The sequence below is a fragment of the Mus caroli genome, unplaced genomic scaffold, assembly GCF_978045245.1.
Source record: "Mus caroli unplaced genomic scaffold, Mus_caroli_1 scaffold_6, whole genome shotgun sequence".
Lineage (NCBI taxonomy): Eukaryota > Metazoa > Chordata > Mammalia > Rodentia > Muridae > Mus > Mus caroli.
The window spans coordinates 93,128,665-93,156,226 of record NW_028227261.1 but is presented as its reverse complement, the minus strand read 5'-3'; the positions used below and the strand labels follow the sequence as shown (position 1 = coordinate 93,156,226).

Sequence of the window (27,562 nt, the reverse complement as noted above, 5' to 3'; positions counted from 1 at the left end):
TCTTAGTTTATTCCATTAGTCTACTAACTGATTAGCAGGGATTTTTTTTCTATTTATTTTTTGCAGTTCTTCATATATTCTAGACGAATAAATGATTTGAGCAAGCACTTTCCCAAAGATAATATGCGAACAGTGAATTGCACTGGAAAAAGAGCTCAACCGGAACTCAGTGAGAGCTGTACCTGGTGCTACAGTCCGGCTACCTAGGAGGCTGAGTTAGGAGGACAGCGAGCTCAAGACCCATCTGAGCTACCTGATGAATCCAGACCTAGCAAATGTGATTCAGTGAGACCTTGTTCCCAAGAGAGGGCTTGGATGTAGCTTAGCAATAAGCACAGTGCATGTGAGCCCCAGCCTTTGATCTCTCGCAACAGTTAATACATACATTATTCATTATTTGGGAATAAATTCCTCACACCCTAAGGCCAAGCAAGTCAGAACGAGCAAACAAAAAAAACACTAGAACAAAATAAAACAGGGGACAAACAATCAAACAAATCCCTCCAACGAGGTGTATTGATCGGGATGTGACTAAAGAGATAAATAATAAGTACTGAGATAATGAGAAATTTGTACGTGAATACTTGTACGTGGTTAGCAGGGATGTAAAAGGCACTGCCACTTGGGAAGAGAGTTCAGCAGTTTTTGTTTTTGTTTTGTTTTTTTATAAGACCGAGTTATCATTTGACCTAATGATTCCTCTCCGAGTTATATATCTGAGAGGAACAAAAACGTGCTTACAAATAAGTGTGGGGCTTATATGTTGGGCACAAGAAACCTAGTACATAAATGCTCACAGTAGTAATACTTAGAGCAACTTCAAAATGGAAACAACCCAAATACTTACCACAAAGTGAAAAGATAAAGAAAACCTAGTCTATCCACATAGTGGAATATTACTAGGCCATAGAAAGGACTGGTGTATTGATACGTATATAAATCTTACAACACATATAAATCTTGGAAACATATGGCAAGTACAAAGAAACCAATCATAAAAGCACATACGTTGTCAGAGTTTATATATATGAACTACATCACAATAGGCAAATCCACTGAAGCAGAGAGAGTAATTGATGATGGACAGGGCCTGGGGAAGAAGGCAATTGAGAGTGATTCCTGATGAGTTTGGGATTTCTTCCAGGAGAGGGAAAAATGATTTAAATAGGGAGTAGTGCTTGGCTGCCCAATTCCATGAAATGTGTTGTAGAATGATGTGTTACATGTAGAGCACATACGTTTCCATGAAGAAGCAACTTAGCTATTTAAAAAAAAAAAAAGGAAAGAAAAAGAAAACAATGGCCTATTATACCCTAGTCACTTCTACTCCATTCAATTAGAAGTAACTAAGTCCGCTCTACCGTGGCAAGATGAACGGGTCTCTACTTTTATAAACTTAGGTGTGTATGTGTGTGGCCATGTGCATCTAAGAGCAGGTGGCTGTAGATGCCAGAAGAAGGTGGCCAGTGCCCTTGGAGTTGCTTGCAATTGTGAGCTGATTTACATGGATCCTCTGTAAGAGCCGGACAGGCTTTTCACCACCCAGACCTCTCTCCAATTCTAGCTTCCACTTCTCGATGGGACGGAACATCAAAGACCCTGTAGGCAAATGTTGAGCCAGCCACTGTGGATGCCCTGGGTCTGATGGCCCCCATGTCAACCACTTACTGATCCTGTAGATTGGATGTTCAACTTTTAGCCTTCATTTAACTTGCCCATTAGTGAGGATTCAACATAGTAACTATTCTATGGCGTTACCATGAGGAATAAAAGCAATTAGAAGCATTTAGTGAAGTTCTGAGTATGCTGTGAATATCCAGCCAGCATTGGCTGCCTTCCTTCCCTCCCCGTGGCTCTGACACTGAGGTGTCTTGTTGTGGTCTCTGGGATGTTGGATCTGAGCCCTGCAGGATGGATGGCTTTGCCAGCAATGTGGCCTAGCCAAGGTTGGATGTTGAGGGTGTTAGTCAGAGATTGTAATTCATCGGCTTTTCAGGAAGAGCCCAGAATCCCTCCCGAATGACCCACGGTCACTGAACTCATCGAGGAGACCTGACAGTGAGTTTATGAGTTTGTGCTGAGCAGGCTGACAGGACTTCTCTGGCTGGAGCTGTGTTTCTGGAAGGAAAAGCAGCTTGGGGCATCATCACATCAGCACTAGATTTCAGAGGAAGCAGAGAGTCACGCAAAGGGAGTGGACCAATCGAGCTTTTATCTCCACTCAGGAACCCTGCAGTTTGTGTCTCAGCTCTCCTGCTGGGTACTGTAGATCTCCACTTCTCTCCCTTCCCCCCAGTCAGAGGGAGTTGGATGAACCTGAAGGGGATTCAAGATTTTTCCTCTTTTCAGTCCCACACTGGAGTTTCCCAAGGTTAAGGACCAAGAACTGTGTAGCTTCCAGGCTTTGATACCTGCCTGTCATTTATCAGAGGACAGAAAGCAGAGCTGGCCAACATCCCTCATCCTCTGAGTCTGGACCAGTGCTCCTGAATGGATCAGATGGCTGACACAGGCAGGGAGCTAGGAGCTGGCTAGGCTCCTTCCTATCATCCTTTTTTTTGTACAAACAATCCTCACACCTGTAGGGTGAATCTGTAAATGCCAATAGTTGGCTGATGTGTACGGACATTGTTCTTCCTGTGGCTTTTAACATGTGGTAGTTCCCCCCTCCCTCCATGTATATATATGTATGTGTGTCTCTGTAATGTATATGTGTATGTATCTACCTGTGCCTGTGCACTTACACAGCATACACATGTAGAGACCAGAAGTCCATACCCGGCACCTTTCTCCACTGCTTTTCACGTTATTGCTATTATTATTGCTGTTGTTATTTTGACTCAGATCTTCCACCAAACCTGAAGCTCAGTGTCTGTCTAGGCTGGCCAGCAAGCACCAGGGATTCACCTGTCTGCCTTCCCAGTACTACAGCATGCAGGCATGCCCGCCTGTTAAGTACCCTCAAAATCCTCCCCTCCCAACCCTAGAAGCTGAGGACTGAACCCAGGGCCCTCTTGGGTAAAGACTCTACCATTGAGATAAATCCCCAGCCTCCTTTTTCTTTCTCTTCTTTCCTCTTCTCTTCTCTTCTCTTCTCTTCTCTTCTCTTCTCTTCTCTTCTCTTCTCTTCTCTTCTCTTCTCTTCTCTTCTCTCCTTTTTTCCTTCCTTCCTTTCTCTCTCTCTTTTCTTTCTTTCTTTCTTTCTTTCTTTCTTTCTTTCTTTCTTTCTTTCTTTCTTTCTTCCTTCCTTCCTTCCTTCCTTCCTTCTTTCCTTCCTTCCCCCCCCTCTCTCTCTTTCCTCCTCCTCCTTCTCCTTCCTTTACTCTCTCCTCCTCCTCTCCTTCCTTCTCCCCTGTTCCTCCTCCCTTTCCTCCCCTCTCCTCCCCCTTCTCCTCCATTTCTTCCTCCCCCCTCCTCCCTTTCCTCCTCCCTCTCCTCCCCTCTCCTCCCCCCTCCTCCCTTTCTTCCTCCTCCCTGCTCCCCCTCCTCCCCCCTCCTTCTTTTCTTCTTCTTCTTCTTCAGCGTGAGTGCTGGGCATCTGAACTCTGGTCCTCATGCTTGTGTGAGAAGCACTTTACTCCCTGACCCACCTCACCAGCTCTGCAGGACAGTTCTGAGGTGAGTAGCGGTTTCAGAGGAACTGTTGGGGATGGATGACTGCTGCTTCCCAGGAACCTCAGGGATGTGTTCCCGACATACCCCAGAGTGCTCAGCATGGGCTCTCTTGAGGACCTGTGTCTGCTGACTGGAATTCAGCAGTGGGGTGCAGCCCGCATCTTGCCATTTTCTGAGTCAGTCTCTCTGAACTAAATCCTGAGAGAATTTGGCTTCCTGTGGTCCTCTGCCCAGTAAATTCTGCCTGTTGGACAGAATTTCCTTGGCTGCTTAGTTTGTGCTGTGTACAGTAAGCTAAGCCTGTAGTCCCCAGTCCTGGGCTTAGCAGAATTGGAGTCTGCTGCCCTCTCTAAACTTTTTAATCTTCTGCCTTCAGCACTATCCCTGGCCTATTGTGTCCTGTCTGTTCTTGCTTTGTCTTTGGGCCCTGGGTCCCCGGTACATCCTTACAGACTCTTTGAGCACCCATTGCCAGGATCCTTTGCAGATAGAAGAGATGTCCATGGTAACTGTCCCTTCCAGGTTCCCCCTCCCCTTCCCTTCATAACTCCGAGGGGATGACTTCAGGCCCTTAGCCTCCACACTCCAAGGTGCTTGGCACTCTCTCGGGCCATGCTCTGAGTGTGAGGGAGAAAGAGGGCTATTGCCAAGGTCAAGAGTGAGGTGGGTGGTATCTTGCTTGTTTTCTTTCAGATCAGCTGAAGACTCAGGGTTCATTGCTTTAGACTACATGCCTTTGGAACCCTGCCATCTCAACTCTTTGTTTTAAATCAATTTTATGTATTATTGTTCCTTTTGTATGGTGTGAATCTGGATGCATGGGTGCCATGACATGGGCGTGGCCAACTGAGGACAACTGGTGGGAGCTGGTTCTCGCCTGCCACAGGATTTGTGTTTCAGACTCTGAGTTGTCAGGCTTATGCAGCAAGTGCCTTTGCCTGCTAATCCATCTAGCCAGACTTTTCTTGTCTGTTTTGTTTTGTTTTGTTTTGTTTTGTTTTTGAGACAGGGTTTCTCTGTGTAGCCCTGGCTGTCCTGGAACTCACTCTGTAGACCAGGCTGGCCTTGAACTCAGAGAGATCTGCCTCTGCCTGCCAAAGCACTGGATTAAAGGCATGTGCTATGAGGCTCGCTTCCCTTCTCTTGGCTTCTGGAGTAAAGGCGTGGCACATCGTTTTCTAATGGTGGATGGGTGCCTGCTGGGGGACTGTGGGTTCCAGCAGACTGTTGCATTGGAAACTGTGCTGAGTTGGGCAGGGCTTTGGTCTGCAGTCCTGGCTCTGGTGGCGGGGTGTACCCTGAGTCCAAGTCACTGTCTATGCCAGGTACGACCAGCCACCAATGAGGAGCTTAGGCAACATGGCTTCAGGGTCCCTGAGTGTTGGACATTTGATGGAGGAGACTGATAGGGAAGACATTGGGAATGGGGATGGCCCATTCTTGATCTGAACCTCATCGGTGAGCTGAGGGGTCCTGACTAGGAGCCTGGAGCCTGGCTACTTGGCTTCATCTTGGGTACCACATGGGAAAGGGCCCTTTCAGGCTCTCTTTGAGTAAACCTTGGCAGACCTCGTATATGTATCAGAACTCTGGGTCGGTCTTTGACGTAGACAGTGATTCTTAACCTGTGGATCATAACTCTTTTGAAAAGACTCTATCTCCAAAAATATTTACGTTATGACTCAGTAGTAAAATTAGTTATGAAGTAGCAATGAAAGTTCTATGGGATTCTATGGTCAGGGGTCACCACTCCACGAGGAACTGTATTAAAGGGCCATAGCATTAAGAAGGTTGAGAACCACTGACCTAGGACATTCTCTCTTCTTCAACTCCAGCTTTGACCTGGCCCATACCCCTGTCCAATCTCCCAGGCCGGGAGCATGTTACAGACAGAAAACTGTGTGTTCAGATCTGTCTTGCACATGTTTGCCCAATGTATGGGGGGATATGTCTCCATTTCTAGGAAGGGCTATTGTTAGTTGCTGCACAGTGTAGCAGTTCCAAGGGCTTTGAAAATTGGAACGAGTTTGGGCCAGACCTGACTTTGCACCCGTACTAGTTTCAGAAACAAACAAGTAACCTTTCATGATAAACCTAAATGCCACTGGGTTAGTAAGATCTGACCCCTGACTTCAGGCCACGCCTGTTTCAAAGCTTCCTTTGCAGCCCACCATGGAGCAGGCATGGGATCTGCATCAGATTTCTAGGCACGATGGAGCCTGACAGTAGCAGTTTTAGGGACCTTTGAGATAATTAATCATCCTGTGGGTTCCCATGCAGCCTTTTATCCCAGGACCTCATCACCGTCCAGTATCATCAGATCACAGCCTGGAGCGCAGCAACCCCATCATTAGCCCTGCCTTCCAGCCACAGACATGGAGGTCCTGGGAGAAAAGTGGGCAGTTGGGTCTGGAACTAGAATAAGCCTGAGCCTCCTGGATTTTGAGGCCTTCAACCTGGTCAGGAGAGCAGTAAGATTTCTGATGGGCAGGAGGCTGGAGTCTGAGTGGCTTATGGATTTCACCAGTGAGAGGATCCAGGCATTCCAGATTACTGTGGTTGGAGGCCTCATGAAGAATTTCAAGATACAGGCCTCCCTTCTTTTTATTCTCTGAAGGCTGCCTGCTTGTCTTCTAGCCAGTCCTGAAGCCCAAGCCTTAAGAACCAGCCCAGTTTTAGAGGGCACACACAGAGACAAACAGTTGGGACAGTGACAGGATGTCTCACTGTGCCTGAGGAATGGCTGAAGGACTCTGGAGGGAACATCAGGTCTAGAGGAGACAGCCCACAGCTGGCAGAACCAAATCAGGTCAGTGAAAGTGACCAACAACCCATTTAGATGGAGCATCAAATAGTTACTCAAAAGAGGAAGTACTCTTATTATGAGAGGTGAATTTCCCTAACTGGAAGTGACAGACTAGGGGTAGAGGATTTGTAGGCAGGGATCAGATGTGGCTGGCCCTGTTCTTCTGGCCTCTCAGCTTATGTTCCTGGGCGGAGGGAGTCCTGTGGTTTCAAGGAGATTGCTAAACTCAAAGACTTTTTGATATGACTGGAAAGTGATAGGTGTGGCTGTCTGTAAGGATGACTTGAGGGTGTTTGTTTGTTTGTTTGTTTGTTTTTAATCTGTCTGTCTGTCTGTCTGTCTCTCTGTCTCTGTCTCTCTGTATGTGTGTGTGTGTCACAAGTGTTGGAACAAATGTACCAGTCTACATGTATAGAGGTTAGAAGACAACCTTGGCTTGAAGCATGATTACTTACTGTGCTGGCTAGTTTTATGTCAACTTGACACAAGCTGTAGTCATCTGCTTTTGGTTATGGCGTTTCACCTCAGCAATGGTAGCCCTAACTGAGACACTTGTCTTCCGATGTGTACACTGACCTTCAGGCTTCTGGGGATTCTGTCTCTCCCTCCTGTCTCCCACAGGAGCACGGGAATTACTGATGCACTACTGTGTCAGGCTTGGTGTGGGTTCTCAGGGTCTGAACTCCACTTGTACATAAGTGCTCTACCCAGAGAGCCATTTCTCCATCTTAACATGAACATAAATCAAAATAAAAGAACTCAGAAACAAAGAGCCACTCCCCATTCTTCACCTGTTCCCTAGCCCAGGTCAATCGTTGTCTTTCCCTTACCTTCTTTGGTTTCCTCCTTCCTTCCATTCATTTTATCTATCCTGTCAGTCTGTCTGTCTATCTATCTATCTCTCTATCATCTATCTGTTTATCATGTATCTAGGATCTATCTGTCTATCTATCTATCTATCTATCAATCTATCATCTCTATCCATCTATCTATCTATCTATCTATCTATCTATCTATCATATCTATCTATCTATCTATCTATCTATCTATCTATCTATCTATCTATCTTTGTGGTGCTGGGAGTTGAACCCAGGACCGTGTATGTATGCTAGCCCAGCACTGAAGCACTGAGCTACATCCTGGCTCTTTTCTTGTTGACAGAATCTTGCTCTGAAGCCATGGCTAGCCTTGAACTAGAGCACCTCCTGGCTCTACCTCCTGAGTGTTGTAGTTTTAGTTGTGAAAGTGTTGTTGCTCATGGATGCATTCATATTGTTAAAACAACAAGAATTGGAAAACAATATGAATTGGAATTCTCAACTATTTCCATCCATTTACCATTCTTTTCCCTCCAGGCAACTCTGGTTTTAATTTGGTGTGTGTGTGTGTGTGTGTGTGTGTGTGTATTTAACATGTATGCATGTTAAAACCTTTTAAAACCTTGTTGGTGCTGGAGACATGATGATTCATTGGTTAAGAGCACTTGTTGTTCTTTCAGAGGACCTGGGTTCAGTTCCCAGCACCCTCATGGTGTCTCACAACCATCCAAACTCCAGTTCTGGGGTATCAGATGCCTTTTCTGACCTTTAGTGCCACCAGGCATGCACAAGAAGCATAGCCATATATTCAGACAAAATGGGTACACACATAAAATAATCTAAAAATCAAACAAACAACTCATCAATAATGGCCCCACACCAGGCCATATAAAACCAGCCCATACTACCCTGCCCCCCCCCCCCATCACAGCTGTAGTTGGTTTTATAGGCAGTGCCTCAGGAATTTCCATGTTTCCTGTTTTTCAGCAGCTCCTGTGCATGTGTGGCTAGTTTGTCTCTGATAGGGATCTAGTAGAAGGCTACTCACATATGAATTCCAGTGGCTATCACCAGGAATGGCCATTAGCCTTCCTTGTGGCACAGTATGACAGCGTCTTGTATCTTACTCCTTTGCCAATGTGGACACTGCCACTCTTTGTCTGGGCTGCCCCGCACAGGGGTGAGCTCCCCATCACCAGAATGGCATCAGTCCGGCTGGAGCCACTGCAGATGGTGCTCCTGATAGGGAGAAGAGGCAGAACCAGGTGGCTTTGGAAGTCCCCTCCAATCGGAGATTATGCCCATCTTTGGATGGCCTCACGTGAACAGAAGAGCTGCCTATCACCGATCGTTGTTCAAAGGGGTTTCTTCCATTGTTCCCATAGGTCAACTGAAGCTGTCCATTGATGCCCAGGATCGGGTTCTGCTGCTGCACAGTGAGTCTGGCAATATGTGGGTCCACCAAGGGAGGAAAGGACGGTCCCCTGTGGGCCCAGAGCTGGACAGGCGTGGTGTCGCTATGGCATCTTGTCTTTTCCTATAGCATTCTGCCATTTGTCTACTAACAAACTGGCTGCTTACTTGGGCTGCTTTCTGTAGATCCAGTCTCTGTTGTCCTCACGCTGAAACATCTGGAGTTTTGTCTACCAGACCTGTAGTCTCAGCAGGCTGAAGCTATTGCAAGACATCTCAAAGTTACACTTGGGCCAGGCACAGCAGGGGCCGAGGAAAAGCCTTCCTGGCTTCCCTGCTGGGTTTTTTCCTCATTATTTTGTTTATTCACACAGTGATGGGCAGCCGTAGCTAGGATAAGGTTAAGGTCATAGCTTTTGGAGCTGGGCCACTAGAATCCGAGTCCTGGTTCTGATGCTTTGCTTACTAAGTAAACTTAAGCAAGCTCAGTTTTCTCCTCACACGGTGCTGGTAATAGCAACCATCGAATGGGTTGTTCCAAGGATTAACTGAGCTGTATTGCTAGAGCGCCCAGCACATGGTCGAGGTGTAGAGGTGTCTAGTAAGCTGTGATGAGAAGCTGTAAACTGCAGAGTTAGTGGTTGAGCATTGCCGCTGTGTTAAGGGCTGTGGACACCAAGGAGAAGTCCTTCCCATGTCTAAGTGGGGTTGCCAGGGAGGACTTGACTTTCCACTTAATCTCTTTGTCCTTCCTTCCACCCAGCATGAGTATTGTCAAGCTTTTGTTGTGGCCCTCCATGTCTGGACTCTACAGCTTGGCTTGGAAGGCCCCACCTTTCCCTATAGGCTCCCTATTGGCTCTTGCTATGCAAGATAATAATGTCCATCTCCATTCCGTCTACAATACACTGTATTCCTCGGGAATGTGACTAACTAGGACATCACTGAGCTTCAGGAAGGAAGGCTGGTTTTGCTCCCTGACCCCCAACCCCAACCTCAGAGTCATCCCTTGTCCTTAACCCTCCTCCAGGGTTTTGGGTCCTCATCACAGCCTGACCATACTGTGTCACCCCGAGGTTTGTTCTCTCCATCATGATAGGAGAGGTGTTAGGGTGTGGTCAGGGCTGCCTTACTGCCATTGATAATCAGGAAGACACAAGAGGTCACCAGGCCAGACTTCTGCCCAGGAAAGCCACACCTAGAGGGGAGGGATATATTCTCAGAGAACAGTAGCTAGGATACAGTACAGAGAACAACAGGAGCCTGGGTCCTTTGCTCCTGGCCTTAAGGGGCCCAATGTGAAGTTCCCAAGGACCCAAAGAGGGGTGTTCCGTTCCAGCCAGGGTCTCTCTCCAGCTGTGCAAACAGTTTTTGCAAAATGCATCTTGGCCCCTGCCACACCATTTGTCCTGTGTGGTTTGCTTTGGCTTCCCCCCAGCCTCAGCTCTTCATCCCTTCCAGCCTGGCTTCCCAGGCTTCATGCCTCAGACGGCTGGGGCTCTGTGTGAGCCAAGCCCCAGGGTCCAACCAAACAAAACACAAAAGGAAACAAGAGATCCGGGGGTTCTGTAAGACCTGACTGCTGTGGACATCAGGCAAGAGAGCCATTCTTACCTTTATAGCAAGCACTTACCCCATTCCTGTCTGTCTGTCTGTTGATCTTTATTCTTGTTGTTATTGTTGTTGTTGTTGTTTTCTGTTTTGTTGGTAGGGCTGGGTATCAAATCTTGGGCCTCATGTATGCTAGGTAAACACTTTACTAACTAAGCCACACCCCAGCCCTCATTCTTTTATATAGCAAACATTTTGTAGAACAGTTACTTATTGGCCCAGCAGTCTACTGGGCATTTTAGCGAGGTTCTTTTATTTTAAAAGTACAAGTGTCATGTGAGTGAATACCAATACGAGCTCTTAGGGAAATGAGGCACTCAGTCTGAGCAAGCTGGAGTTCCTTGCTCTAGCATACATGGTAAGTGAATGGTGCAGCTGGCTTCACATGCGGTCTGCCTGCCTCTGGACTCTGAGCTCGTGACCATTCTGTGGCACTACCCACTGCACAGCACAGTGCCCACACAGCCTGGGTTCCCATCCCTGGAGGCTGTCTTGGAAGGTAGAGAGCTCACCGGACTGGGAGTCAAGAAACACAGGTTCTAAAGGAACTGCCATTTCCCTTGCTCTGTGACTCTACACATGTTTCTTAGAGTTTTGAGCCCTCCTGGCAGCCACGTTTGCTTCAGTTAGTAATGCTTAAATCGAATATGTTGAATATATTGCAAGTTCCCCCTCCAGCTATATAAGACTTGGGGAATGGAGTGCGCTCTACTCTATACCATGGTGAGGGTGCTGCCAGAACACGTTGGTGAAGGAGATGAGGCAGAGATGAGGTCAAAACCATCAGGTCAACTCAAAGACCGGGGTAAGGGTCAGAATCCTACTGCCCACAGATATGTCTTCTATTTGAGTACAAAATAGAAAATGTCTTTCCATTAGCGAGTGCGTGCTTGTGCTGAAGTGTGTGTATACTTCCATTCACCCACCCTAACCCTTCTGTTCTTTTTCAGTCATAGAAGGCAAAGGCCTGATGAGCAGGGAGCCTGGCATCTGTGATCCCTATGTGAAGGTATCTGATGGGGTTAGAGGCAGGTGTGGGGTACTGAGTTGGACTCTCAAGGTCCAAGGACACCTATGGGTTAGTGACCATTCACCACCTCATTCACTGGGTCTCGGGGCATTCATGAGGCCCCACACTGGTCTAGACTCTTGTTCTTTTGATTGACTTGTTCCCTAAGGCTTTGGTCAAGAGCTAGAGTCTTTAGGGTGATCTTGGTGATCCACATGGTGACTGTGCTGGTGACTGAAACACAGGCTTTCTAGTGGATACAGCATCCTCATCCCCTTCTCTACCCAACCAGAGGCAGAGAGAGCAGTCAGACTTGGGCAGGAGAGCAGGAGGGGTTTCTCTGAGGGCTGGGAGATCTTTCTGAGTTAGACCCTGGCAATGAGTCCAGAGGACCACAGGGGTAAAGATATAGGAAGCCAAAGGCCAGGGGCATCCCAGACTGTAGCAGCCAAGATGCCAGGTGCAGGCCTGACGCTCTCTTCCCTTTATGTTCAGAAACCTTTCCTGCCAAGAGCTGGAGAATGGCTTTGTAGGAACAGGCTGGCTGCCTGAGGCCTGGGAGGAAGAGGTCTATAGTGAAAACATGGCCTTGGGGCCTCTTGGGGTGGGGCAAGGGCAGAATGCCCAAGAGCACCTGGGGACCTAAGAGGGAGGAGGCCTTTGGCTTAGGGGAAACCTCCCTGGTCTAGGGAAGAATAGAGATGATAAGCTTGTACCTTCTCTCTATCTTGCTACCACCACGATGACTCCCTGTCCTGGTGTGCGTTCCACTGGCCACAGGCAGGTTTCCTTGTTTGCGATGGGGACTCTACTCTGTGGTCTTCCCAGGCTGGTTTGAGGAACACGGGAAAGCTTTTAGTTTGGAGCCTCGCAGAGCTAGCTGTTCCGAGCTAGCTGTGGGGCTTGGGTGACTGTGTCTCTGTGATCACCTAATGCTATTTATTACTTTCTCTACTCAACGAAGGTTTCTTTGATCCCAGAAGACAGCCAGCTACCCTGCCAGACCACACAGATCATTCCCGACTGCAGAGACCCAGCTTTCCACGAGCACTTCTTCTTGTAAGAGTCAGGAACGGCTTGGCCCTTGAGAGGAGAGGCAGGGAGGGGTTTGCCTGGAAAGATCTCAGTTCGCCAGATCTAGACACAGATCTGAGCAGAACAACAGTGACTTCTGAAGGATGCCTTTGTTGTCTCCTCCCCGGTGTCCTTGCATCCCTGGCCGAGGGCCCAGCAGCGGGGCCTACAGGAATAATGTGTCACTTGGCTGTCTCTCCTAACTACAGTAACTAGCTTAGGGCTGGCAGCACTCCCCCCCACTCCTCTCCCCCCCCCAAAAAAAAGAGAAGCCGGTTGGTTTCCCACTGCCTCCGGCCAAGTTCTCACCTTCAATAGAAGGAATTTTCCAAGCTGAAGGGCGGGTATTACCTGTGCATCCCTTTTCATTTAAACTCATTAACCTCCCTGAGCCCCAGCTTCCTCATTTGTAGAATGGAGTTAATAATAGTTTCTTCCTGGGGAGCTAGGGACTCTTTAAGTGGGACGTGGGGCAGCGCCCATTGGCGGGAGAGCTGCTGCTGTTGTTATTATATTATTTCTGTCCCTCCTCTCTGGATGCTCCGGGGCCACTGGGAAGGGCATGGACATTGACCCTTTTCCTGTTAGTGAGAGCGAATCATAATATTTTGGTTTGCTTCTCATTTCACAAGGTAATTCTGGACAATACGGGCGAGCAGAAGGAAGAGACTAGAAAACCCTCAGCATCCTCCTACTCACATAGATAGGAGTTGCTCTGTTCCTTGTCGGATCTCTCTTTCTGTGAACGTGCACCTCTCTGTGTGTTTACAACACAGGACTGTTTTATGACCGTGTGTCCTGGCCTCTCTTTTGTCCCTAACAATGTAGTATGAATGCTTTTATGCACGTGAGGATGCAGCTCCCACACGGTGGCACTATATTTAGCAAGATGTATAGATGCCGGCTCAGCTGTTGTAGTCATGGCCAGCTCCGGAAGCCTGGCCGAGAGCTGGACCCTCCTAATACTCTGGTGGTCTGCTTTGCTTCCTAGTCCTGTCCCAGAGGAGGGTGATCAGAAGCGTCTTCTGGTGACAGTGTGGAACCGGGCCAGTGAGACCAGGTGAGGAGAACTGCTGTGCGGGGCTGAGAACCTTCTCTGGGTTAGGGGGTGCCAGCATACTTGAGGGACTTACCTCGTGCCTTCAGGCTAAATAAGTTGCAGAGGCTGGTACCCTGAGTCCCAGTCATATGGAGGTAGTGATGAAGAGGAGACCAAGACGTTGCCAGTGAACATTTGCGAGCTCTTGGTATCAACAAGGAGGGCTTAACCCACAGATGACAACTAGCATACACCAAGACTCAGCTCTTAAGGTGCCCACTCTCCAGGAAGGGATACGAGGCAATGTCTGGAGATAAAGGACAGTAACAGCACACACGTAACCCAGTTCCATAGGGTACTGTGCACTGTCCCCACTGGGCCTACTTTGCACTGAGTCACCACTGTCCCCTGTCCCGAGCATATGCATGCCTCATGAATACTAACTAACCTCTCAAACAGAACGGGATGACTGAAGAAGAGTAAGGATGGGAAAGTGACTCGGAGAGCTTCATGGGAAGTGTGGACTTCTGAACCTGGGTAGAGAGTAGAGGTGGAAGGGGTGTTTTAGACCAGGTGTGGCATAAGCAAGCAGGAAGTAATGAGGAAGTCAGGGATAGTTGTGGTGGCCTCAGGCTACCATGAGGAGGCCTGGTTCAGGTGTGCAGAGATTGTGTGTGTGTGTGTGTGTGTGTGTGTGTAACACACTGATTTGCAGGCAGTGGGGGACAAAGGAGGCAGTTGTGGTTGTAAAGAATGAGACGCAGATGTTATAGCATGGGGGAGGGGTGTAGTGGGCAAGCAGCAGGAATGATTGGCTGCTAAGGAGAGCAGGTGAGAGCATCTGCCAGCCAAGCCCAGGGGCAGGAGCATCTCGGGACTCATTTCACAGAGGTAGTCTGAGAATCTGGGAGACCCGGTGGCCAGTAGCCCTTGTCCAGCACCTGGAAGAGAACTGAATGCATTTCAACGGGTCCCATGTGAATGAACATCAGCGCCGATCTCCAGCCCAGACCTGGAATATGTTTGGGGGATTGAATGTTTTTTGTGTATGCACCATGTTGGAGATTGAATCCAGAGCCTCGAATATGTCAGGCAAATGTCCCACCACTGAACTACATCCCAACTCCTGAGTTCTTTCTGGAAACCTGAGTCCCACTAGCTAACATGCGTTTTTAGGGGTCCCATTTAACCTTGAGAATGAAGAGTTTTTGTTTTGATGGAATCTTCTTTTCATCAGGGAACGATGTTCATGGTATTCCTGGCCCCATCCATCCATCCACCCAGCTGCTACTGCCTGGCAACCAACATTGTAGGTGCTGAGCACTCACACAGGTCTCAGGAACAGCAGCGAAAGAGACTTGAGCCACGGATGGAGCAGAAAGCATCACGCTGATACCAGGCACCTCACTTGCTGGGTGCTGAGCTGAGTCCAGCCAAGAATGCATTTGAGTAGTTTACGCTAAGTTTCCAGAAGAGGTGACCAAGGCTCAGGGAGATGGGACCTTGCTCAGGGTCACCCAGTAAAGCTAGGAGGAAAAGCCAGGCAGTTGGATCTAAGTTCTGTCCTTATCATTGTGTTGCCTCCTGGCCCAAAAGGACAGAGCAGAGAGGGTGGGTTTGTGAAATGAAGCAGTGTCTGAGGACTCACCTGTCTTTAGGGGGAGTTCAGGTGCCATGTTGAGCTGGAGTCGGCATAGGCCCAGCCAGGTAGATCTATAAGTCCTCTGGAGAATGGTTTTCCTCCAGTGCCAGTGGTCCCGAGTTCTGCCTGGACATTAGAATCTCCCAGGGCACCTGTATGGATCACAGGTGCCCAGGCAACCCAGGCACCAGATGGCTAAACCCACATTTGCATGAGCAGGCTCTGGAGGTCTACAATTAAACAGGGCCCTGTGGTGAGCTGATGAAGCCAGTTTGGTGTCTGGGATGCTGTTTGGCCACTGGGACTTACTGAGACGATACTGGCAAGACAGTGACTGACACATGCCATAGGTCTAAGATTCAAAAAGTCTTTGGTAGGGCAAGGTGAAAGAGAATGAACAGGAAGGGCATTTGAAAGTAGTACTTAGCTGTGGGAACAGGGGGAGGCGTCAGATATACCTGTTGCTGGTGACATCACCAGCTGTCTGCGAAGGGAAGGTGAGATGCTGGTATCCGGAGTATCTAGGTGAGAGTGGTGTGTGCTGCTGATATCCGGATTGAATGGATGAGACAGACCACTTGGGGTGCACTGAGTGGCAGGCCCCGTATTAGAAGGGTCAGTAAACTACTTCATAAGCCCTAAAGGAGGTCCAGAGGGGTGTCAGAGAAGCAGAGGTGCACCGGGCAAGCTCTTGGTGGAGGTAGGGCTGGAGGTGAACCTTCCATGTGATTCGGGTAGGTAGAGCTACTGGAGGATCTAGCAATGATCACATATTTGGAAGAGAAAGGGAGGCCGGGGAAAGTGAGTCAGCCTCCAGTGAGGCCGCCTGGTCAGGGCACTGTCTCCACCAGTTGCCTATTTTGGGAAAGTGAGATTCTTGATTAAATAAAACACAGCCAGACTCATGGTCAGTCCCCGCTCTGAGCTCAAGAGGCTTGAGCCAGGGCGGGCTCAGGCAGGCCTGCCTGTGGAGCAGATGGCTCCCCCAAGGCTGTCAGCACCATGCTGGCTGTTTTCAGCTGCCTGGTATTCTCAGCAGACTCCCCTCTATCAATGTCTGAAAGAGGAGGCCTCCGGCCCCAGGGCTGCTGAGCATTCCCAAATCAAATTGTGTTTCTCTGAAGGACAGCTGTTTGACTTCTCGATGGGAAAGGCCATTATGGGAGACAAACATTAACTGACCTGTTTTTCCCCGAGTCAAGCATTTTCTATACATTATCTCATTTAATGCGGATCATGAGGGGTGAGAATTATGATTCCTTCCCTTCAAACGTCATAATGCTTGAGGTTATATAACAGCTGGCACTTAACAAGCATCTATTCTATGTGGACATTAAGCCCATGGCATGCCTTATCTAATTTAATCCCCACTCAGCTCTTTTGTGGCCGAGGAAACAGGCACAGAAAGGTTATGTAACTCATCCAAAGTAACACAGCTGGAATGCAGGGAAAGAAAAAAATATTAGCTGCAAATCTAGGCAGTTGGATGTGTTTGTGGTCACATCCCAGTGCATTGGCCTACTTCTTGTACATGACAAATGACTCCAAAACCATTCCCCTTCCCAGTCAGTGACTTGCTCCTCCAACCTTGAGATGTTTCCTCAATACACGTAGTAGAGCTTTATAGGCCACCTAGTCAAATGTGCAGTGGGCACATTCTGAGAGCTGCAGGCATCAAGAAGGAGAGGAGAGGTCCTCTCAGTGGTGACTGCAGATCCAAGTTTGAATCCCCAGCACACAGGGAAAAAGCCAACCATTGCAGCACACAAGCCTATAACCCTTAGCACTGTGGGGTTCAGAGACTGATGATGGGGCTTCCCAGCTGCCTGCCTAATTCCAGCTTCAGTGAGAGGCCTTGTCCTGACAGAACACGGTGGAGAGTGGGGGGGGCCTGAAGTTATCACCTGTGCCCACACCACCCAACATGGACACATAGAATCCTGGAAGGGGAGCTGCAGAGCTCAGCTGCAGGTGTGCATCTTGGCAGGAGCTAAGGAGAGCCACTTTCACTGGCTGTATGACTGTGGACCAGCCCTTCCCCAGCTCTGTGCCTCGGTGGTTTCCTTATCTGTAAAATCCAGCCATCTCCAGGGCTTTCTATTTCAATTTCAGACTTCTGTGAATGTTAAACAGTTACAAACAAACAAACAAACAAACAAACAAAAGTATAGACCTTTTCAAAGATAAATAAAGATAGAAGGCAGGTATGAACTCCCAGAGATGCATCCATCCTTTATCACTATGTAGTTTTTCTTCCTCTGGGTCCCACCCATTTCTCCCTCCTCCAGTGTATCACTTTCCTGTGTCATCAGTATCTCTCGGTCTGACTGTCTATGACAACTCCTAAAGACACAGAACCATGAAGACACAATCACACTCGGAGTGATAGTAATCTGTCTAATTCCTCAGTGCTTTGAACATGGAGCTAAGCCATTTGGAAGTCCTCTTGGATGATAAGCGGAAGCTGAACTGAAGCTTCTAACGTTGTTTATCGCACTTTCTGAACTTGTACCCAGAGAACAACTTTGGTGAGAGATGTAACTGTTCCCCTGAAAGACAGATATTTGACTCATCAATGTGAAAGACCATTATGGAAGGAAATGAATAGATTTAAGAAAAGCATACACACACACACAGACATACATACAATATATACATATGTAATTAAAGAATACAATCTTGGGCTGGTGAGATGGCTCAGTGGGTAAGAGCACCCGACTGCTCTTCCAAAGGTCCAGAGTTCAAATCCCAGCAACCACATGGTGGCTAACAACCATCCGTAACGAGATCTGGTGCCCTCTTCTGGAGTGTCTGAAGACAGCTACAGTGTACTTACATATAATAAATAAATAAATCTTTAAAAAAAAAAATACAATTTTATATGATAGCCCGTGGCTGCACATATGCAAGGTCTTTTTTGTCCTGTGTCAGGTAGCACCCTCAATACTCTGGGGTAGCCTCTCCTTTAACCCTTCTATGGACAGGATCTTTGTCAAGGATAGACTGACCTGATATCAGAAAGCTTACGCCCAGTGATGGATGGGTCATGCACGTCACACAAAGAAAAAAAAGTGAATAGAAAACATATGTCCTCAGTTTAAGGCATCAAACTAGAAATAAAAATCATAAAACCCTATGAAACAAAATCGTTTAAGGCTCTTGAATGAGTAGATTAATGAGCTTTCCCCCAGAATGTAATAAGTCTCATCTTGCGGCAAGCTGAGCAGTTCTGCTGCGCACTCCATAAAGTTGCCTCTGAGCCTCACATTGGCTCTCTGAGAGGTGCCTTCTCCTCTTTCTGGCTCTGCTCAGGAGGCGTCCTGTGAGCTCCCATGCCCCAACTACCTCTTGTGCCTCCACAGCTTGTTGCCCTCGCTGTTCATCTGTCAATCTCTCTCTGTCTTGTGCCAGGCCCTGTATTGCTGTCTTGAACTGCTATTTAAATTCCTGCCTATTTGTCATGTTTCCTTAACACTGGGGCTCCATGCCCAGCGCCTGCCAACCATGGGCATGATGGATTCCCCCATTTGTCAAGCCTTTGCCGAGTGCAGAAGCCTGGAGCTGAAGCCTTGGCAGTAGGCAGGGACCGAGGCATGGTTCCAGAGCCTCTTCACGGAGGGAAATTGCCATCCTCTCCTGCGAGGGCCCAAGTTGGTAAGCCGGCTGGTCGGTGCCTTGCCGTATGCTCGGGCTACTTATATAAGCAGTTCTTCCTCCAAAGGGTTTTCAAAGCAGCCTTTAGAAGTAGCTAATTGAAGAACACTCCGAGAGAGGTCCCTGCTTGTGGACGTTAATTGTGACAGTTTACTCTGCCTGAACGATCATGAAATCACTGGAGGCCCCTTAGCAGGGCTGCAAAGCTCAAGGGAGGCTATTAACCATTTAGCATTCTCTAAGCACCAGGGAATAAAAATTCCACTTACAGCGGAGCAGGGGGAGGCAATGTTTATTACTGCGAAAGCCCAAGCCTGGAGACAGGGAAGTCTACAGCGGCAGCCAGCATTGAGTGCAGAGAGTACTTCACCTCACTGCCAGCCAGGACTCTCCCAAATGTGCTGACGAGAAAAACAAACTTGCTAGGAGCACATTGGTAGAGTCTCTAAAGGCTGTCCCTGAATGGCAGCTATCTGGATGTCTGCTGCCGTGGCAGTCTAGCCTGCTTCCAAGAGGGAAGAGTGTTCAGAACGGCGGGGTAGGAAGGTGAAGGGGTACTTAATTAGGGTGACTGCATTACCCTCCTAGAGCAAATCATTAATGGGGCCTTGTATGATGGGGACAGGGAGAAGGAGGTAGCTATGAGCCACTGCTAGAGAAGCAGCCAATGATGCCATGGAGTGAGATAGCCGTGGCTACGGTTCAGAACATGGATTGACAGGCAGGTGGCAGTGCTCCGTGCCCCTGCCCCTCAGTTGGCTTGGGTGCCTGGGAGAAGCTAGTTTTGTTGTGCTTACAACTATCAGGTGGCAAGCTGCCACCCTTTCCGGAGAATCCAAACAATATGTATTTATGGAAGCTTCTCGACCTCGCCTTGACCATGGGTGGATACGTGTAGAATCCCTGGAGAGCTTTCTCCATGCTCCCCTGCCCAGACGCTACCTTGAACTAACTGCTTTTGGATCTAGGCACGGACTCTGCAGCTCAAAGTCTCAAGGCAGGTTTTGTAGGCAGCCCTTTGAGGCTGCTGAGAACTGCCTCCTGGGCCTGACCCCTGAAGACTGACTTCCTGGGAGGTACATCTGCAGGGAGTTTCACTAACTCCCTCTGCCAATCGGGGCAGGCCTGATGCTCTCCGTGGAGCTCTCAGACAGTGAGAACTAGGCTGCCAGGGCTATGCTCCAGTCTAAATACGTATGCTGTTTCTAGATAGTAATTAAACCAGTCTACAAAGGAATCTGAGTTGAGAGCTAGAGAAAGAGAGGAAGGGAAGAAAAACAAAGCAGAATCAAAACTCACAAAAGGCTCAAGCATCAAGCTCAAGTAGAGTGTGGTACAACAGAGGTCCTTAAAAATACCATTGCAAAAGCAGTGGCTGTTCCCCTATGATGATTTGAAAGCAAAAATCGCTAACAATCCCACCTACCAGACACAGCCGTTGTTTCTCTTTTGTGGCTCTGTTTCCCATGAAATTTCAGCTTGGCATACGCCAACAAGCGTTGGCATTTCATTAGCATTCATCGATGGCATCGCTATTAAAAGCTGCCAATCAGTTCGTGATGGTTGGACAATCTCTAGGCACTTTGAATTCCTGCTACCCAAGAGGCCCCAGCTCGAACTCTACCCCTCACCAGAGTCTGGCAATGTATGAGGCCTGACCTTGGTTCATGCCTGCCTGCCCCGTTGACAGTCCGGTCAGATGGTCATTGTGACTTTTGTATGTCGGGTATGTTTGGAACTCTGTCTCCAGCCATCTGAGAACTGCTAAGGTCCTGCTTGGCTGTGAGGCAAGGCTGTGTGAGTGGAGGCCCCATAACTTTCTACTTACTGCATGTCCCCAGCTGAGGTGGTGGCTAAGAATCTCTGATGGGGATAACCCTCTGCACCTAGCCAGCACTAGGACAGCTAACCTCCTCAAGGTAGCCTGAGCTCCCGTGGCATCAGAGAGTGCAGCATCTGCTTAGGTTTTCTCAGACCTGACTAATACATACTAAGTATCCTGTGACCTTGGGAAGGGGACTGAGCAAGCTTGGTGCTTTCCTCTAGAGACTGGGTAGAACTCCTCTGCCCACCTCCCAAAGTGGGAAGAAGGAAGGAACTGAAGCAGGTGGAGGTGCTCTTAGGAAGGCACGCGTAGACTGTGGAACCTTTGACTTCCTTGAACAGACTGTGGGAGACTCACTCTCTGCTCTCCTTCTAGGCAACATGCGCTCATTGGCTGCATGAGCTTTGGGGTGAGGTCTCTCTTGACTCCGGACAAGGTGAGTTGCTGGGAAACTCCTGGAGCAATAGCCCACCCAGGCCCTGGCTGGTACAGTCATGTTGACCCTGGAAATGCTTGGCTTGAGCTGCTCTCTGTGATGTTGTGTCCCACTGAGGTAGATGTTGGTAGTCTAAATTACAGTCTGCCGTTGTCACTGGCCTGGCTGAGGGTTTGGGTTCCCTTACAGAGGGGAGTTTGGCAGCCCCTAGGCTCCCTAGGAAGTGCTGAGTCTGGCAGATACCAGGATGCCATGAAGGGTCCTCTTGATCTGTCTTCTGGGCTCAGGAGACGCTCGGATGGGGGTAGAAAGCACTGACATTGATTGCAGTCCTCTTAGGCTGGCTGAGGACACAGGCTCAGGATCCCCTTCTTTGCATCACTGTCACTTAGCTGGCCTTACTTGGCTCTGCAGCCCCAAACTAAAAGCTCAGGAGTCGGGAGGGGTACATGGCTTTTGCACGTCTTGAAAATGTCCTTGTGGCCCATTTTGAGACCCTGCCACGCAGCTTTGTGTCCTAGAATGATGTCAAGAGATGGCTCCTGTGCAGGTTCTCTTGATCTCCCGGCCATAGCCGTGACTTTGGTCTCCTCAGAAAGGTGCTGCTCATGGAGACTGCACAGGGGTCTTGAGTATCTGCTTTTGTGGCCTCTCCACTGTTCTTCACTCTTTCCCTTTTGTTCTGTAAACAGATATTTAATGAGCACCTACTGTTTACCAGGCTCAATATTAGGTAGGTCAAAGAGTCTGGCTGCAGGCAGGAGGCAGGAGGCAGGAGGCAGGAGGCAGGAGGCAGGAGGCAGGAGGCAGGAGGCAGGAGGCAGGAGGCAGGAGGCAGGAGGCAGGAGGCAGGAGGCAGGAGGCAGGAGGCAGGAGGCAGGAGGCAGGAGGCAGGAGGCAGGAGGCAGGAGGCAGGAGGCAGGAGGCAGGAGGCAGGAGGCAGGCAAGCCTGTAACTGTCCAGGGATAAGAGGCTAAGGGAGGATCACTTCTGTCCAGAGAATCAGGGAAGGCTTCCTGAAGGTGTAAATGGCAACCTTGGGGCAGGGAGGCTGAACCATCTGCTTTGGGGCAATAATGGCCAGCTGCAGGTGTTTGTTTGTTTGTTTGTCTGTTTTTGAAGGGTTAGTGGTACCTTGACCTGTGCCTTCTGCGTCTCTGGACTGACCATATCCTTCCTTCTCTCACGACAGGAGATCAGTGGCTGGTACTATCTACTAGGGGAGGACCTGGGTCGGACTAAGCACCTCAAGGTGGCTAGGCGGCGGCTCCAGCCCCTGAGAGGTATGTACAAGCCCCTTGAAGCTCCCTGTCCCTGACTGAGTGAGGCATTAACCTCTGCCTCTCTGGCATTTCTTGCCAGTGCCTATAAGATCGCAGGCTACTCCTGACCAAGCTATCACTACCATATGGTAGACTTTGAGTTTGTGCCACCTGGCTTCACACAGATCAGTCCCCTGCCCCACTCACAGAAGCTTCAGAACTTCCCAGAAGTCTCCTTCCCAGACTTTATGTCGCAGAAGCCCCCCATCCCTGCGGCACCTTGCTGACCATTCGAATCTCACCACTGTAGGCATGCATGTTTCTAGGGCCTGCCATGGCCCTGAGCTTGGGTTGGATTACATGTTGCTTCGGTCCTGTTCTTTCCCTCACAGCCCTGGCTCTCAAGCCTCTGTTTGCTCTGAGCCTTGGCATCCTCCTATCCTGGAAGGCAGGAATTGTCCCGACAGTCTCACCCATGGTCGGTTTGAACTTGGGCCCTCATGCCAGTAGGAGCTTTCTGACTCAGCTCTATTATCTTCTAGACGTGCTGTTGAGAATGCCAGGAGAGGAGGACCCTGAGAACGGGGAGAAACTCCAGGTAGGTGGGCGCACTCCTGGCTGGGGCTGGTGGAACCTGAGCATGGCTCCAGGGTCTCTGGTGGTTCCCTTCTTTGTCAGCCTCTTGGTTCCGGAAGTGACCGTGAAAGAGGGCAGCTTGGGATTTGGAACACAGCAAGTCATGCCTTGTGAAAGAGAGTTCTTAACTTTCCTAAGGTGTGGCATTGGAAATTGCCCTGTACATAGGTCTTGGTCATTCATGACCTTTGCAGGGGTGGGAGAGAGCCAGGAAATGTAGGTGACTGGATCTTTCTGAGTTTTCTTTTTCTTTTCTCTCCTTTTCTTTTCATTTCTCCTTTTCTTTTCTCTCTTCTCTTCTCTTCTCTTCTCTTCTCTTCTCTTCTCTTCTCTTCTCTTCTCTTCTCTTCTCTTCTCTTCTCTTCTCTTCTCTTCTTTCTCTCTCCCTCCCCCCTTTCTTCTTTTTTGCCTCTAGAAATAGAATCCTCCCTTCCCTCAGGTCCCCAGAACCTCTCTGTCTCTGAGAACCATGGCACCTTCACAGGTTAAGCCTGCTGGGGCTAAGAAGCATCCGTAACTCTGAATCTGAAAGTGACGGATTTCTGGCTTCCTACCGGCTGTGACTCTGGAGAGGAACGTCATACAGGGATTTGGGTGAATTCTCCAAAGTTAACTCGATCTCTTTGGAGAACCTGTCACGGTGACTCACGGTTTTCTTTAGTAGGAGAAGGAAAATCAAACTCTCTACGATCAATCAGCCCCTGGGGTGAGATTGTGATCTAACTCTCACCACCTCCTGTGAGGTGGCTGTCACCACCCCACCTTACAGATAAGAGGACATATAGATCCCAGGTGTTATGTCACTGTGGCCACTCAGCCAGCAAGAGGTTGGCAGAGCCTCCTTATCTCTTCTGGGCACCGTGCCACACGGTCTCTGGAGTGTGTCCTCACCAAGGAGACCTGAGATGTCAGTGTCGGCATGCTCCTTGACCTCTTGTATTGCAGTTAACCCCTTGGGTGCTATTGTGCACCGGTTCATCCAATCCCTTGGACACTATGGGGTGGTTTACGCCTGTGCTGACCCCAGCCTGGTGCTGGGTTCTGGACAAGAGCCTTGGCTCACTCCCTTGTGGAACAGGCAGTTCAGCACATCACTAGCCATCACAGTAGCTGCCTGCCGCCTGCAGCTTCTGAGCACCTGGCTGGAGCAAGCAGGACCGAAGAGCAGAGCCACAGCTTCTAGTTCATGTTAGGCAACGTCGGTGTGTCCTGTGCAAACACCCAGCCCCTCTTATAGTGCTTGGATAATCTGCCAGATGTGGTCTTTATGGTTTCACTAGGAGTCTAGAGGCTTCCTCTAGCTCCAGGGATAGCTCCAAAGATCTCCCCCCTCTCTGTGCGGAGAGAGTGACTATGGACCCACCCTAGGAATATGTGGGAATGATTTGGATACCTGCGTTGCAGGTCTCTAGGTGGCCCATGAAAGACCTGCTTTGTGTTAGATTCCTGTCTACTGTCCCGTGTCCCCGAGGACACTGTTCTGAGTTGGATTTGGGGGTTTGTGCACCTGATGATGTCCACAGTGCTCAGCAGAGACAGTGACTGGCAGAGGTGTGGGGAAGTGAGAGGTCACTTATGCAAATCCTCCATTTGAAAGACCTTGAGGTGTAGGTCACCTGCCCAGGGTCACTCAGCAATCAAACCAAGGCACAGCCTCTGTTCTAACTACATGAGTGAGCAGGTGGGCTTTTCCGGGGGTCTCCTAGGAGGGCAGAGGGGCTTGGGTTCATGCTGTGCTACCCACAAGAACTGATCCTGGGATGTCAAGGTACTGACTGCAGGCCTGGGTCCTAACTTGGCATTTGACTGTAACCTCTCTAGGCCTCCACTTCTTTGTTGTTACGATGTGGAGGCAGGTGCCCCGTGGCTGGGAGCCCATTTGCACATTTGACCATTTGGTCTGCGTGCCATCATTTCCTTCACATAGCCTGTTTATTGTGAATTCAGAAGCTGACTCTTAAGTAGCTCCTGAGTGTTCATCAGCCTCCAGATGTTTCGAATGCCCTGACTTAAGATGGGTTGTTTATGGGTATAGTGTTCACAGCATCCCAGATTGTCCCCACTGGGCTGGTCTACTGGATTTTGGACCCTGGGACTCGCAAGGAGGCGTGTTGTTACAGAACAGGGTGTGTTTTCTGCTTGAGTTTCCCTCCAGCAGGCAGTCAGGGCTGTTTGTGAGAACACTGCTCTCACAGAGCGTCCCAGGGCAGAGAATGCAGCCAGAACAAAGGCGCCCTCTCCCCGCCAGCCAGGCCCGAGGAATACTAACTAGTTGACAGGAATTTTAATATAAAACTCTCCCTCTTCCTTGTCATTCTGAGGTTTCAGGAAGCCTTCGGGCTTATCTGCAGAGGCACACAGCACAGACAGGGCCCGGGGAGGTGAGAGGTGATTTCCTGCCATTCTTCTGAGAGGCGGGCTTCCCAGGGCGGTCATGCCAGGCTGACGGGGTGCAGTGTGGGCTCCTGCTACTGGGGGGGAGAGCTGGGTTTTCATGGGGAGGCAGCCGAGGCAGGATCCGCAGCCATGAACCGCTTCAATGGGCTCTGCAAAGTGTGTTCAGAACGCCGCTACCGGCAGGTGGGTGCTTGATCCCCTGGGTACTGTGATAGTGGGAATCAGGGATGGGGCTCATCCATATAGAATCTCTCTCTCCACAAGGCCATCTATGCCTCCCCCTGTTCCCTGCAGGCACATTAGAGACAGGGGTTGGACCCATGACCCAGCCTGCTACCTACTGCCTCGGGTTACAGGCAGCTGAGGCCAGTTCTGAGTGTTTTCCTACCCCACTGCCTGGGATCCTTGATGAGATGAGTTAGCTGTTGCTGCTTGGTTTTTGATTTTGCTTTTATTATCTAGGAGGAGGTGATTGGAAAAAAAAAAAGCGCCATCTCAGGTCTGAGATTGCTGGTGGTGGGTTTGGGCTGGGGAGCTAAGGGACTCCTGAAAGCTGCAGTTTTGCTGACTTTCCTGTTTCTGGTAGGCAGCGGTACCCATTATGTCCCTTGCATGTACTGGTGTGTGCATCTAGGTGAGGTGTGATGTATGTGTAGTGTGTGTATCTTTTCCTCTCGGCTGCCACAGTGCCTTAAAGTGACTCCGGCATTGCTGTGGCTCTGGAGGCCAACTTCACTGCATCTGTCTCTTAGCTCCTGGGCTGGGAGGCAGGGAAGAGTCAGGAGTGATGGTCACGTTCACCCCAAAGACTCTTCTAGAACTAGCTTTTCTTTCTTATACATAGGAATGGGGATCAGGAGTAGGGATGAAGGTTAAAATATATCCAGATTTGTGTAGTGTCCAAGATGGAGGGACCACACGAATTGCCCTGACTGTAAAAAATACAGAGAAGACCCTCATTAGAATCTGGAGCTTAACTCTATAGTGTATAGGTCACAGGCAGAGGCCCATGGGAGCCCCCTGGCACCTGCCTCCATCACTCGGGACCCAGATGTTCCTTCTAACATTTTCCTGCACCACTGACCTCAATCTATGCTCCCTACTTTCCTGAAGGTAGTCCCTGTGGCAAGAACATTTAGGTGTTCATAAACATAAAGCAGGGTGAGCGCCGGATAGGAGGTAATAAAATCCCAGGTGTTCTTGGGCCCAGGGGCCAGGGCACAGGGATGTGCTGGTGACCAGAGTGGGACCTGGTGCATGCATGGGCTGGACTCAGGGTAAGATGGCTCCCGCATTGACGCAGGGGCAGCATCGAACACACTAGACCTTCTGTGGGGCCAGAGCTCTAGCTCTGGACCTTCTGTGGTCCCCTTTAACTGACTCTATTGAGCAGCTTACAGTTGCTTGTCCCTAAAACAGGAGTGGTGACATAGAGTCAAGCCCGTGGGAGGAAAAGGTGACCCCTATAAAGTACTCAGCTTGTGTCTGCTGCTCACCTCCAGGGAGTGGGTAATAAATGCTGGCAGTTAGGGACTGGAGCCCACGTGTGACAGAACGTCAGATACTCTTCAGGTGCTGGCATAGCTGAGACTTGGGAGCGGTGGCAGTGCTTGCCCCTGACAGGCAAGAGAAAGAGCTATCCTGGGAAGGGCACCTGACAGGACCTGCTGAGGTTCCAGAGTCAGGAGAGGGCTGTCTCCTTTCTTGAGCCCAAGGTCAGAGAGGATCGCTGGGGAGAGTATGCCCTCACTTTGGGCCTTGCTTACCTTCTCTGTAAAATGGGCTTGCTGAAGCCGTATTCTTTGGGGTCTAGGACAGACTCTTGTCTTGGAGGACTGACTCTTTGGACACTACTCTGTGTGCTCAGAGGCCTCCATTGCAGCCTGCTCCTCCCACAGACCTGGGCAATGCTCTCATTCCTTTCTAGCCCCTTTCCCGTCACTCCTTTGCTAGCCAGTGGGGTGGGATTGTTCTCCAAGGTGGCACTCAGGGCGGTGAAGAGCCTCCTGGCCCTGGCCGGACCAGAGTGCCAGAGTGTGGAGACACATTTATCTTCAGACCAAGGATCTGGGGCTTACCCTCCAGACAGGAGGGGCCATCCTCAGCGCCCTGTGACATAAGATTGGGGCAGAGCTAGAAGTAGTTCTGTGTGGTGTGGAGGGTAGGTCCCAAGTTCCCTGTGAGCCCCACAGAGTGGCTCCTGCTGTCTTCTCCGGGCCTCTACTGGATTGGCAACGCGAGATCCCTCCAGCTCTCCTCGTTCACTCCTGGCTTTGTTTTGCTTTCTTTCCATTTTTTTTTTCCTTCTCTTCCTGTCTTAACTAT

General features: G+C 49.5%; 1 protein-coding gene across 6 annotated transcripts in view; it reads left to right on the top strand.

Annotated features, from left to right (window-relative positions):
* Rgs3 (regulator of G protein signaling 3) overlaps positions 1–27,562 on the top strand; it is a 138,679-nt gene that overhangs the window by 29,351 nt on the left and 81,766 nt on the right. For 4 of the 6 annotated variants that reach the window (XM_029476128.2, XM_029476129.1, XM_021159585.3 and 1 more), the window contains 7 exons: positions 8,625–8,675; positions 11,214–11,272; positions 12,237–12,331; positions 13,338–13,406; positions 20,882–20,942; positions 22,135–22,225; positions 22,747–22,802. In XM_029476128.2, the coding sequence (XP_029331988.1) occupies positions 8,625–8,675; positions 11,214–11,272; positions 12,237–12,331; positions 13,338–13,406; positions 20,882–20,942; positions 22,135–22,225; positions 22,747–22,802 (482 nt within the window). Of the gene's footprint in view, positions 1–8,624; positions 8,676–11,213; positions 11,273–12,236; positions 12,332–13,337; positions 13,407–20,881; positions 20,943–22,134; positions 22,226–22,746; positions 22,803–25,303; positions 25,421–27,562 lie in introns of those variants that run through there. The other 2 variants (XM_029476130.2, XM_021159586.3) reach the window with 1 other exon arrangement.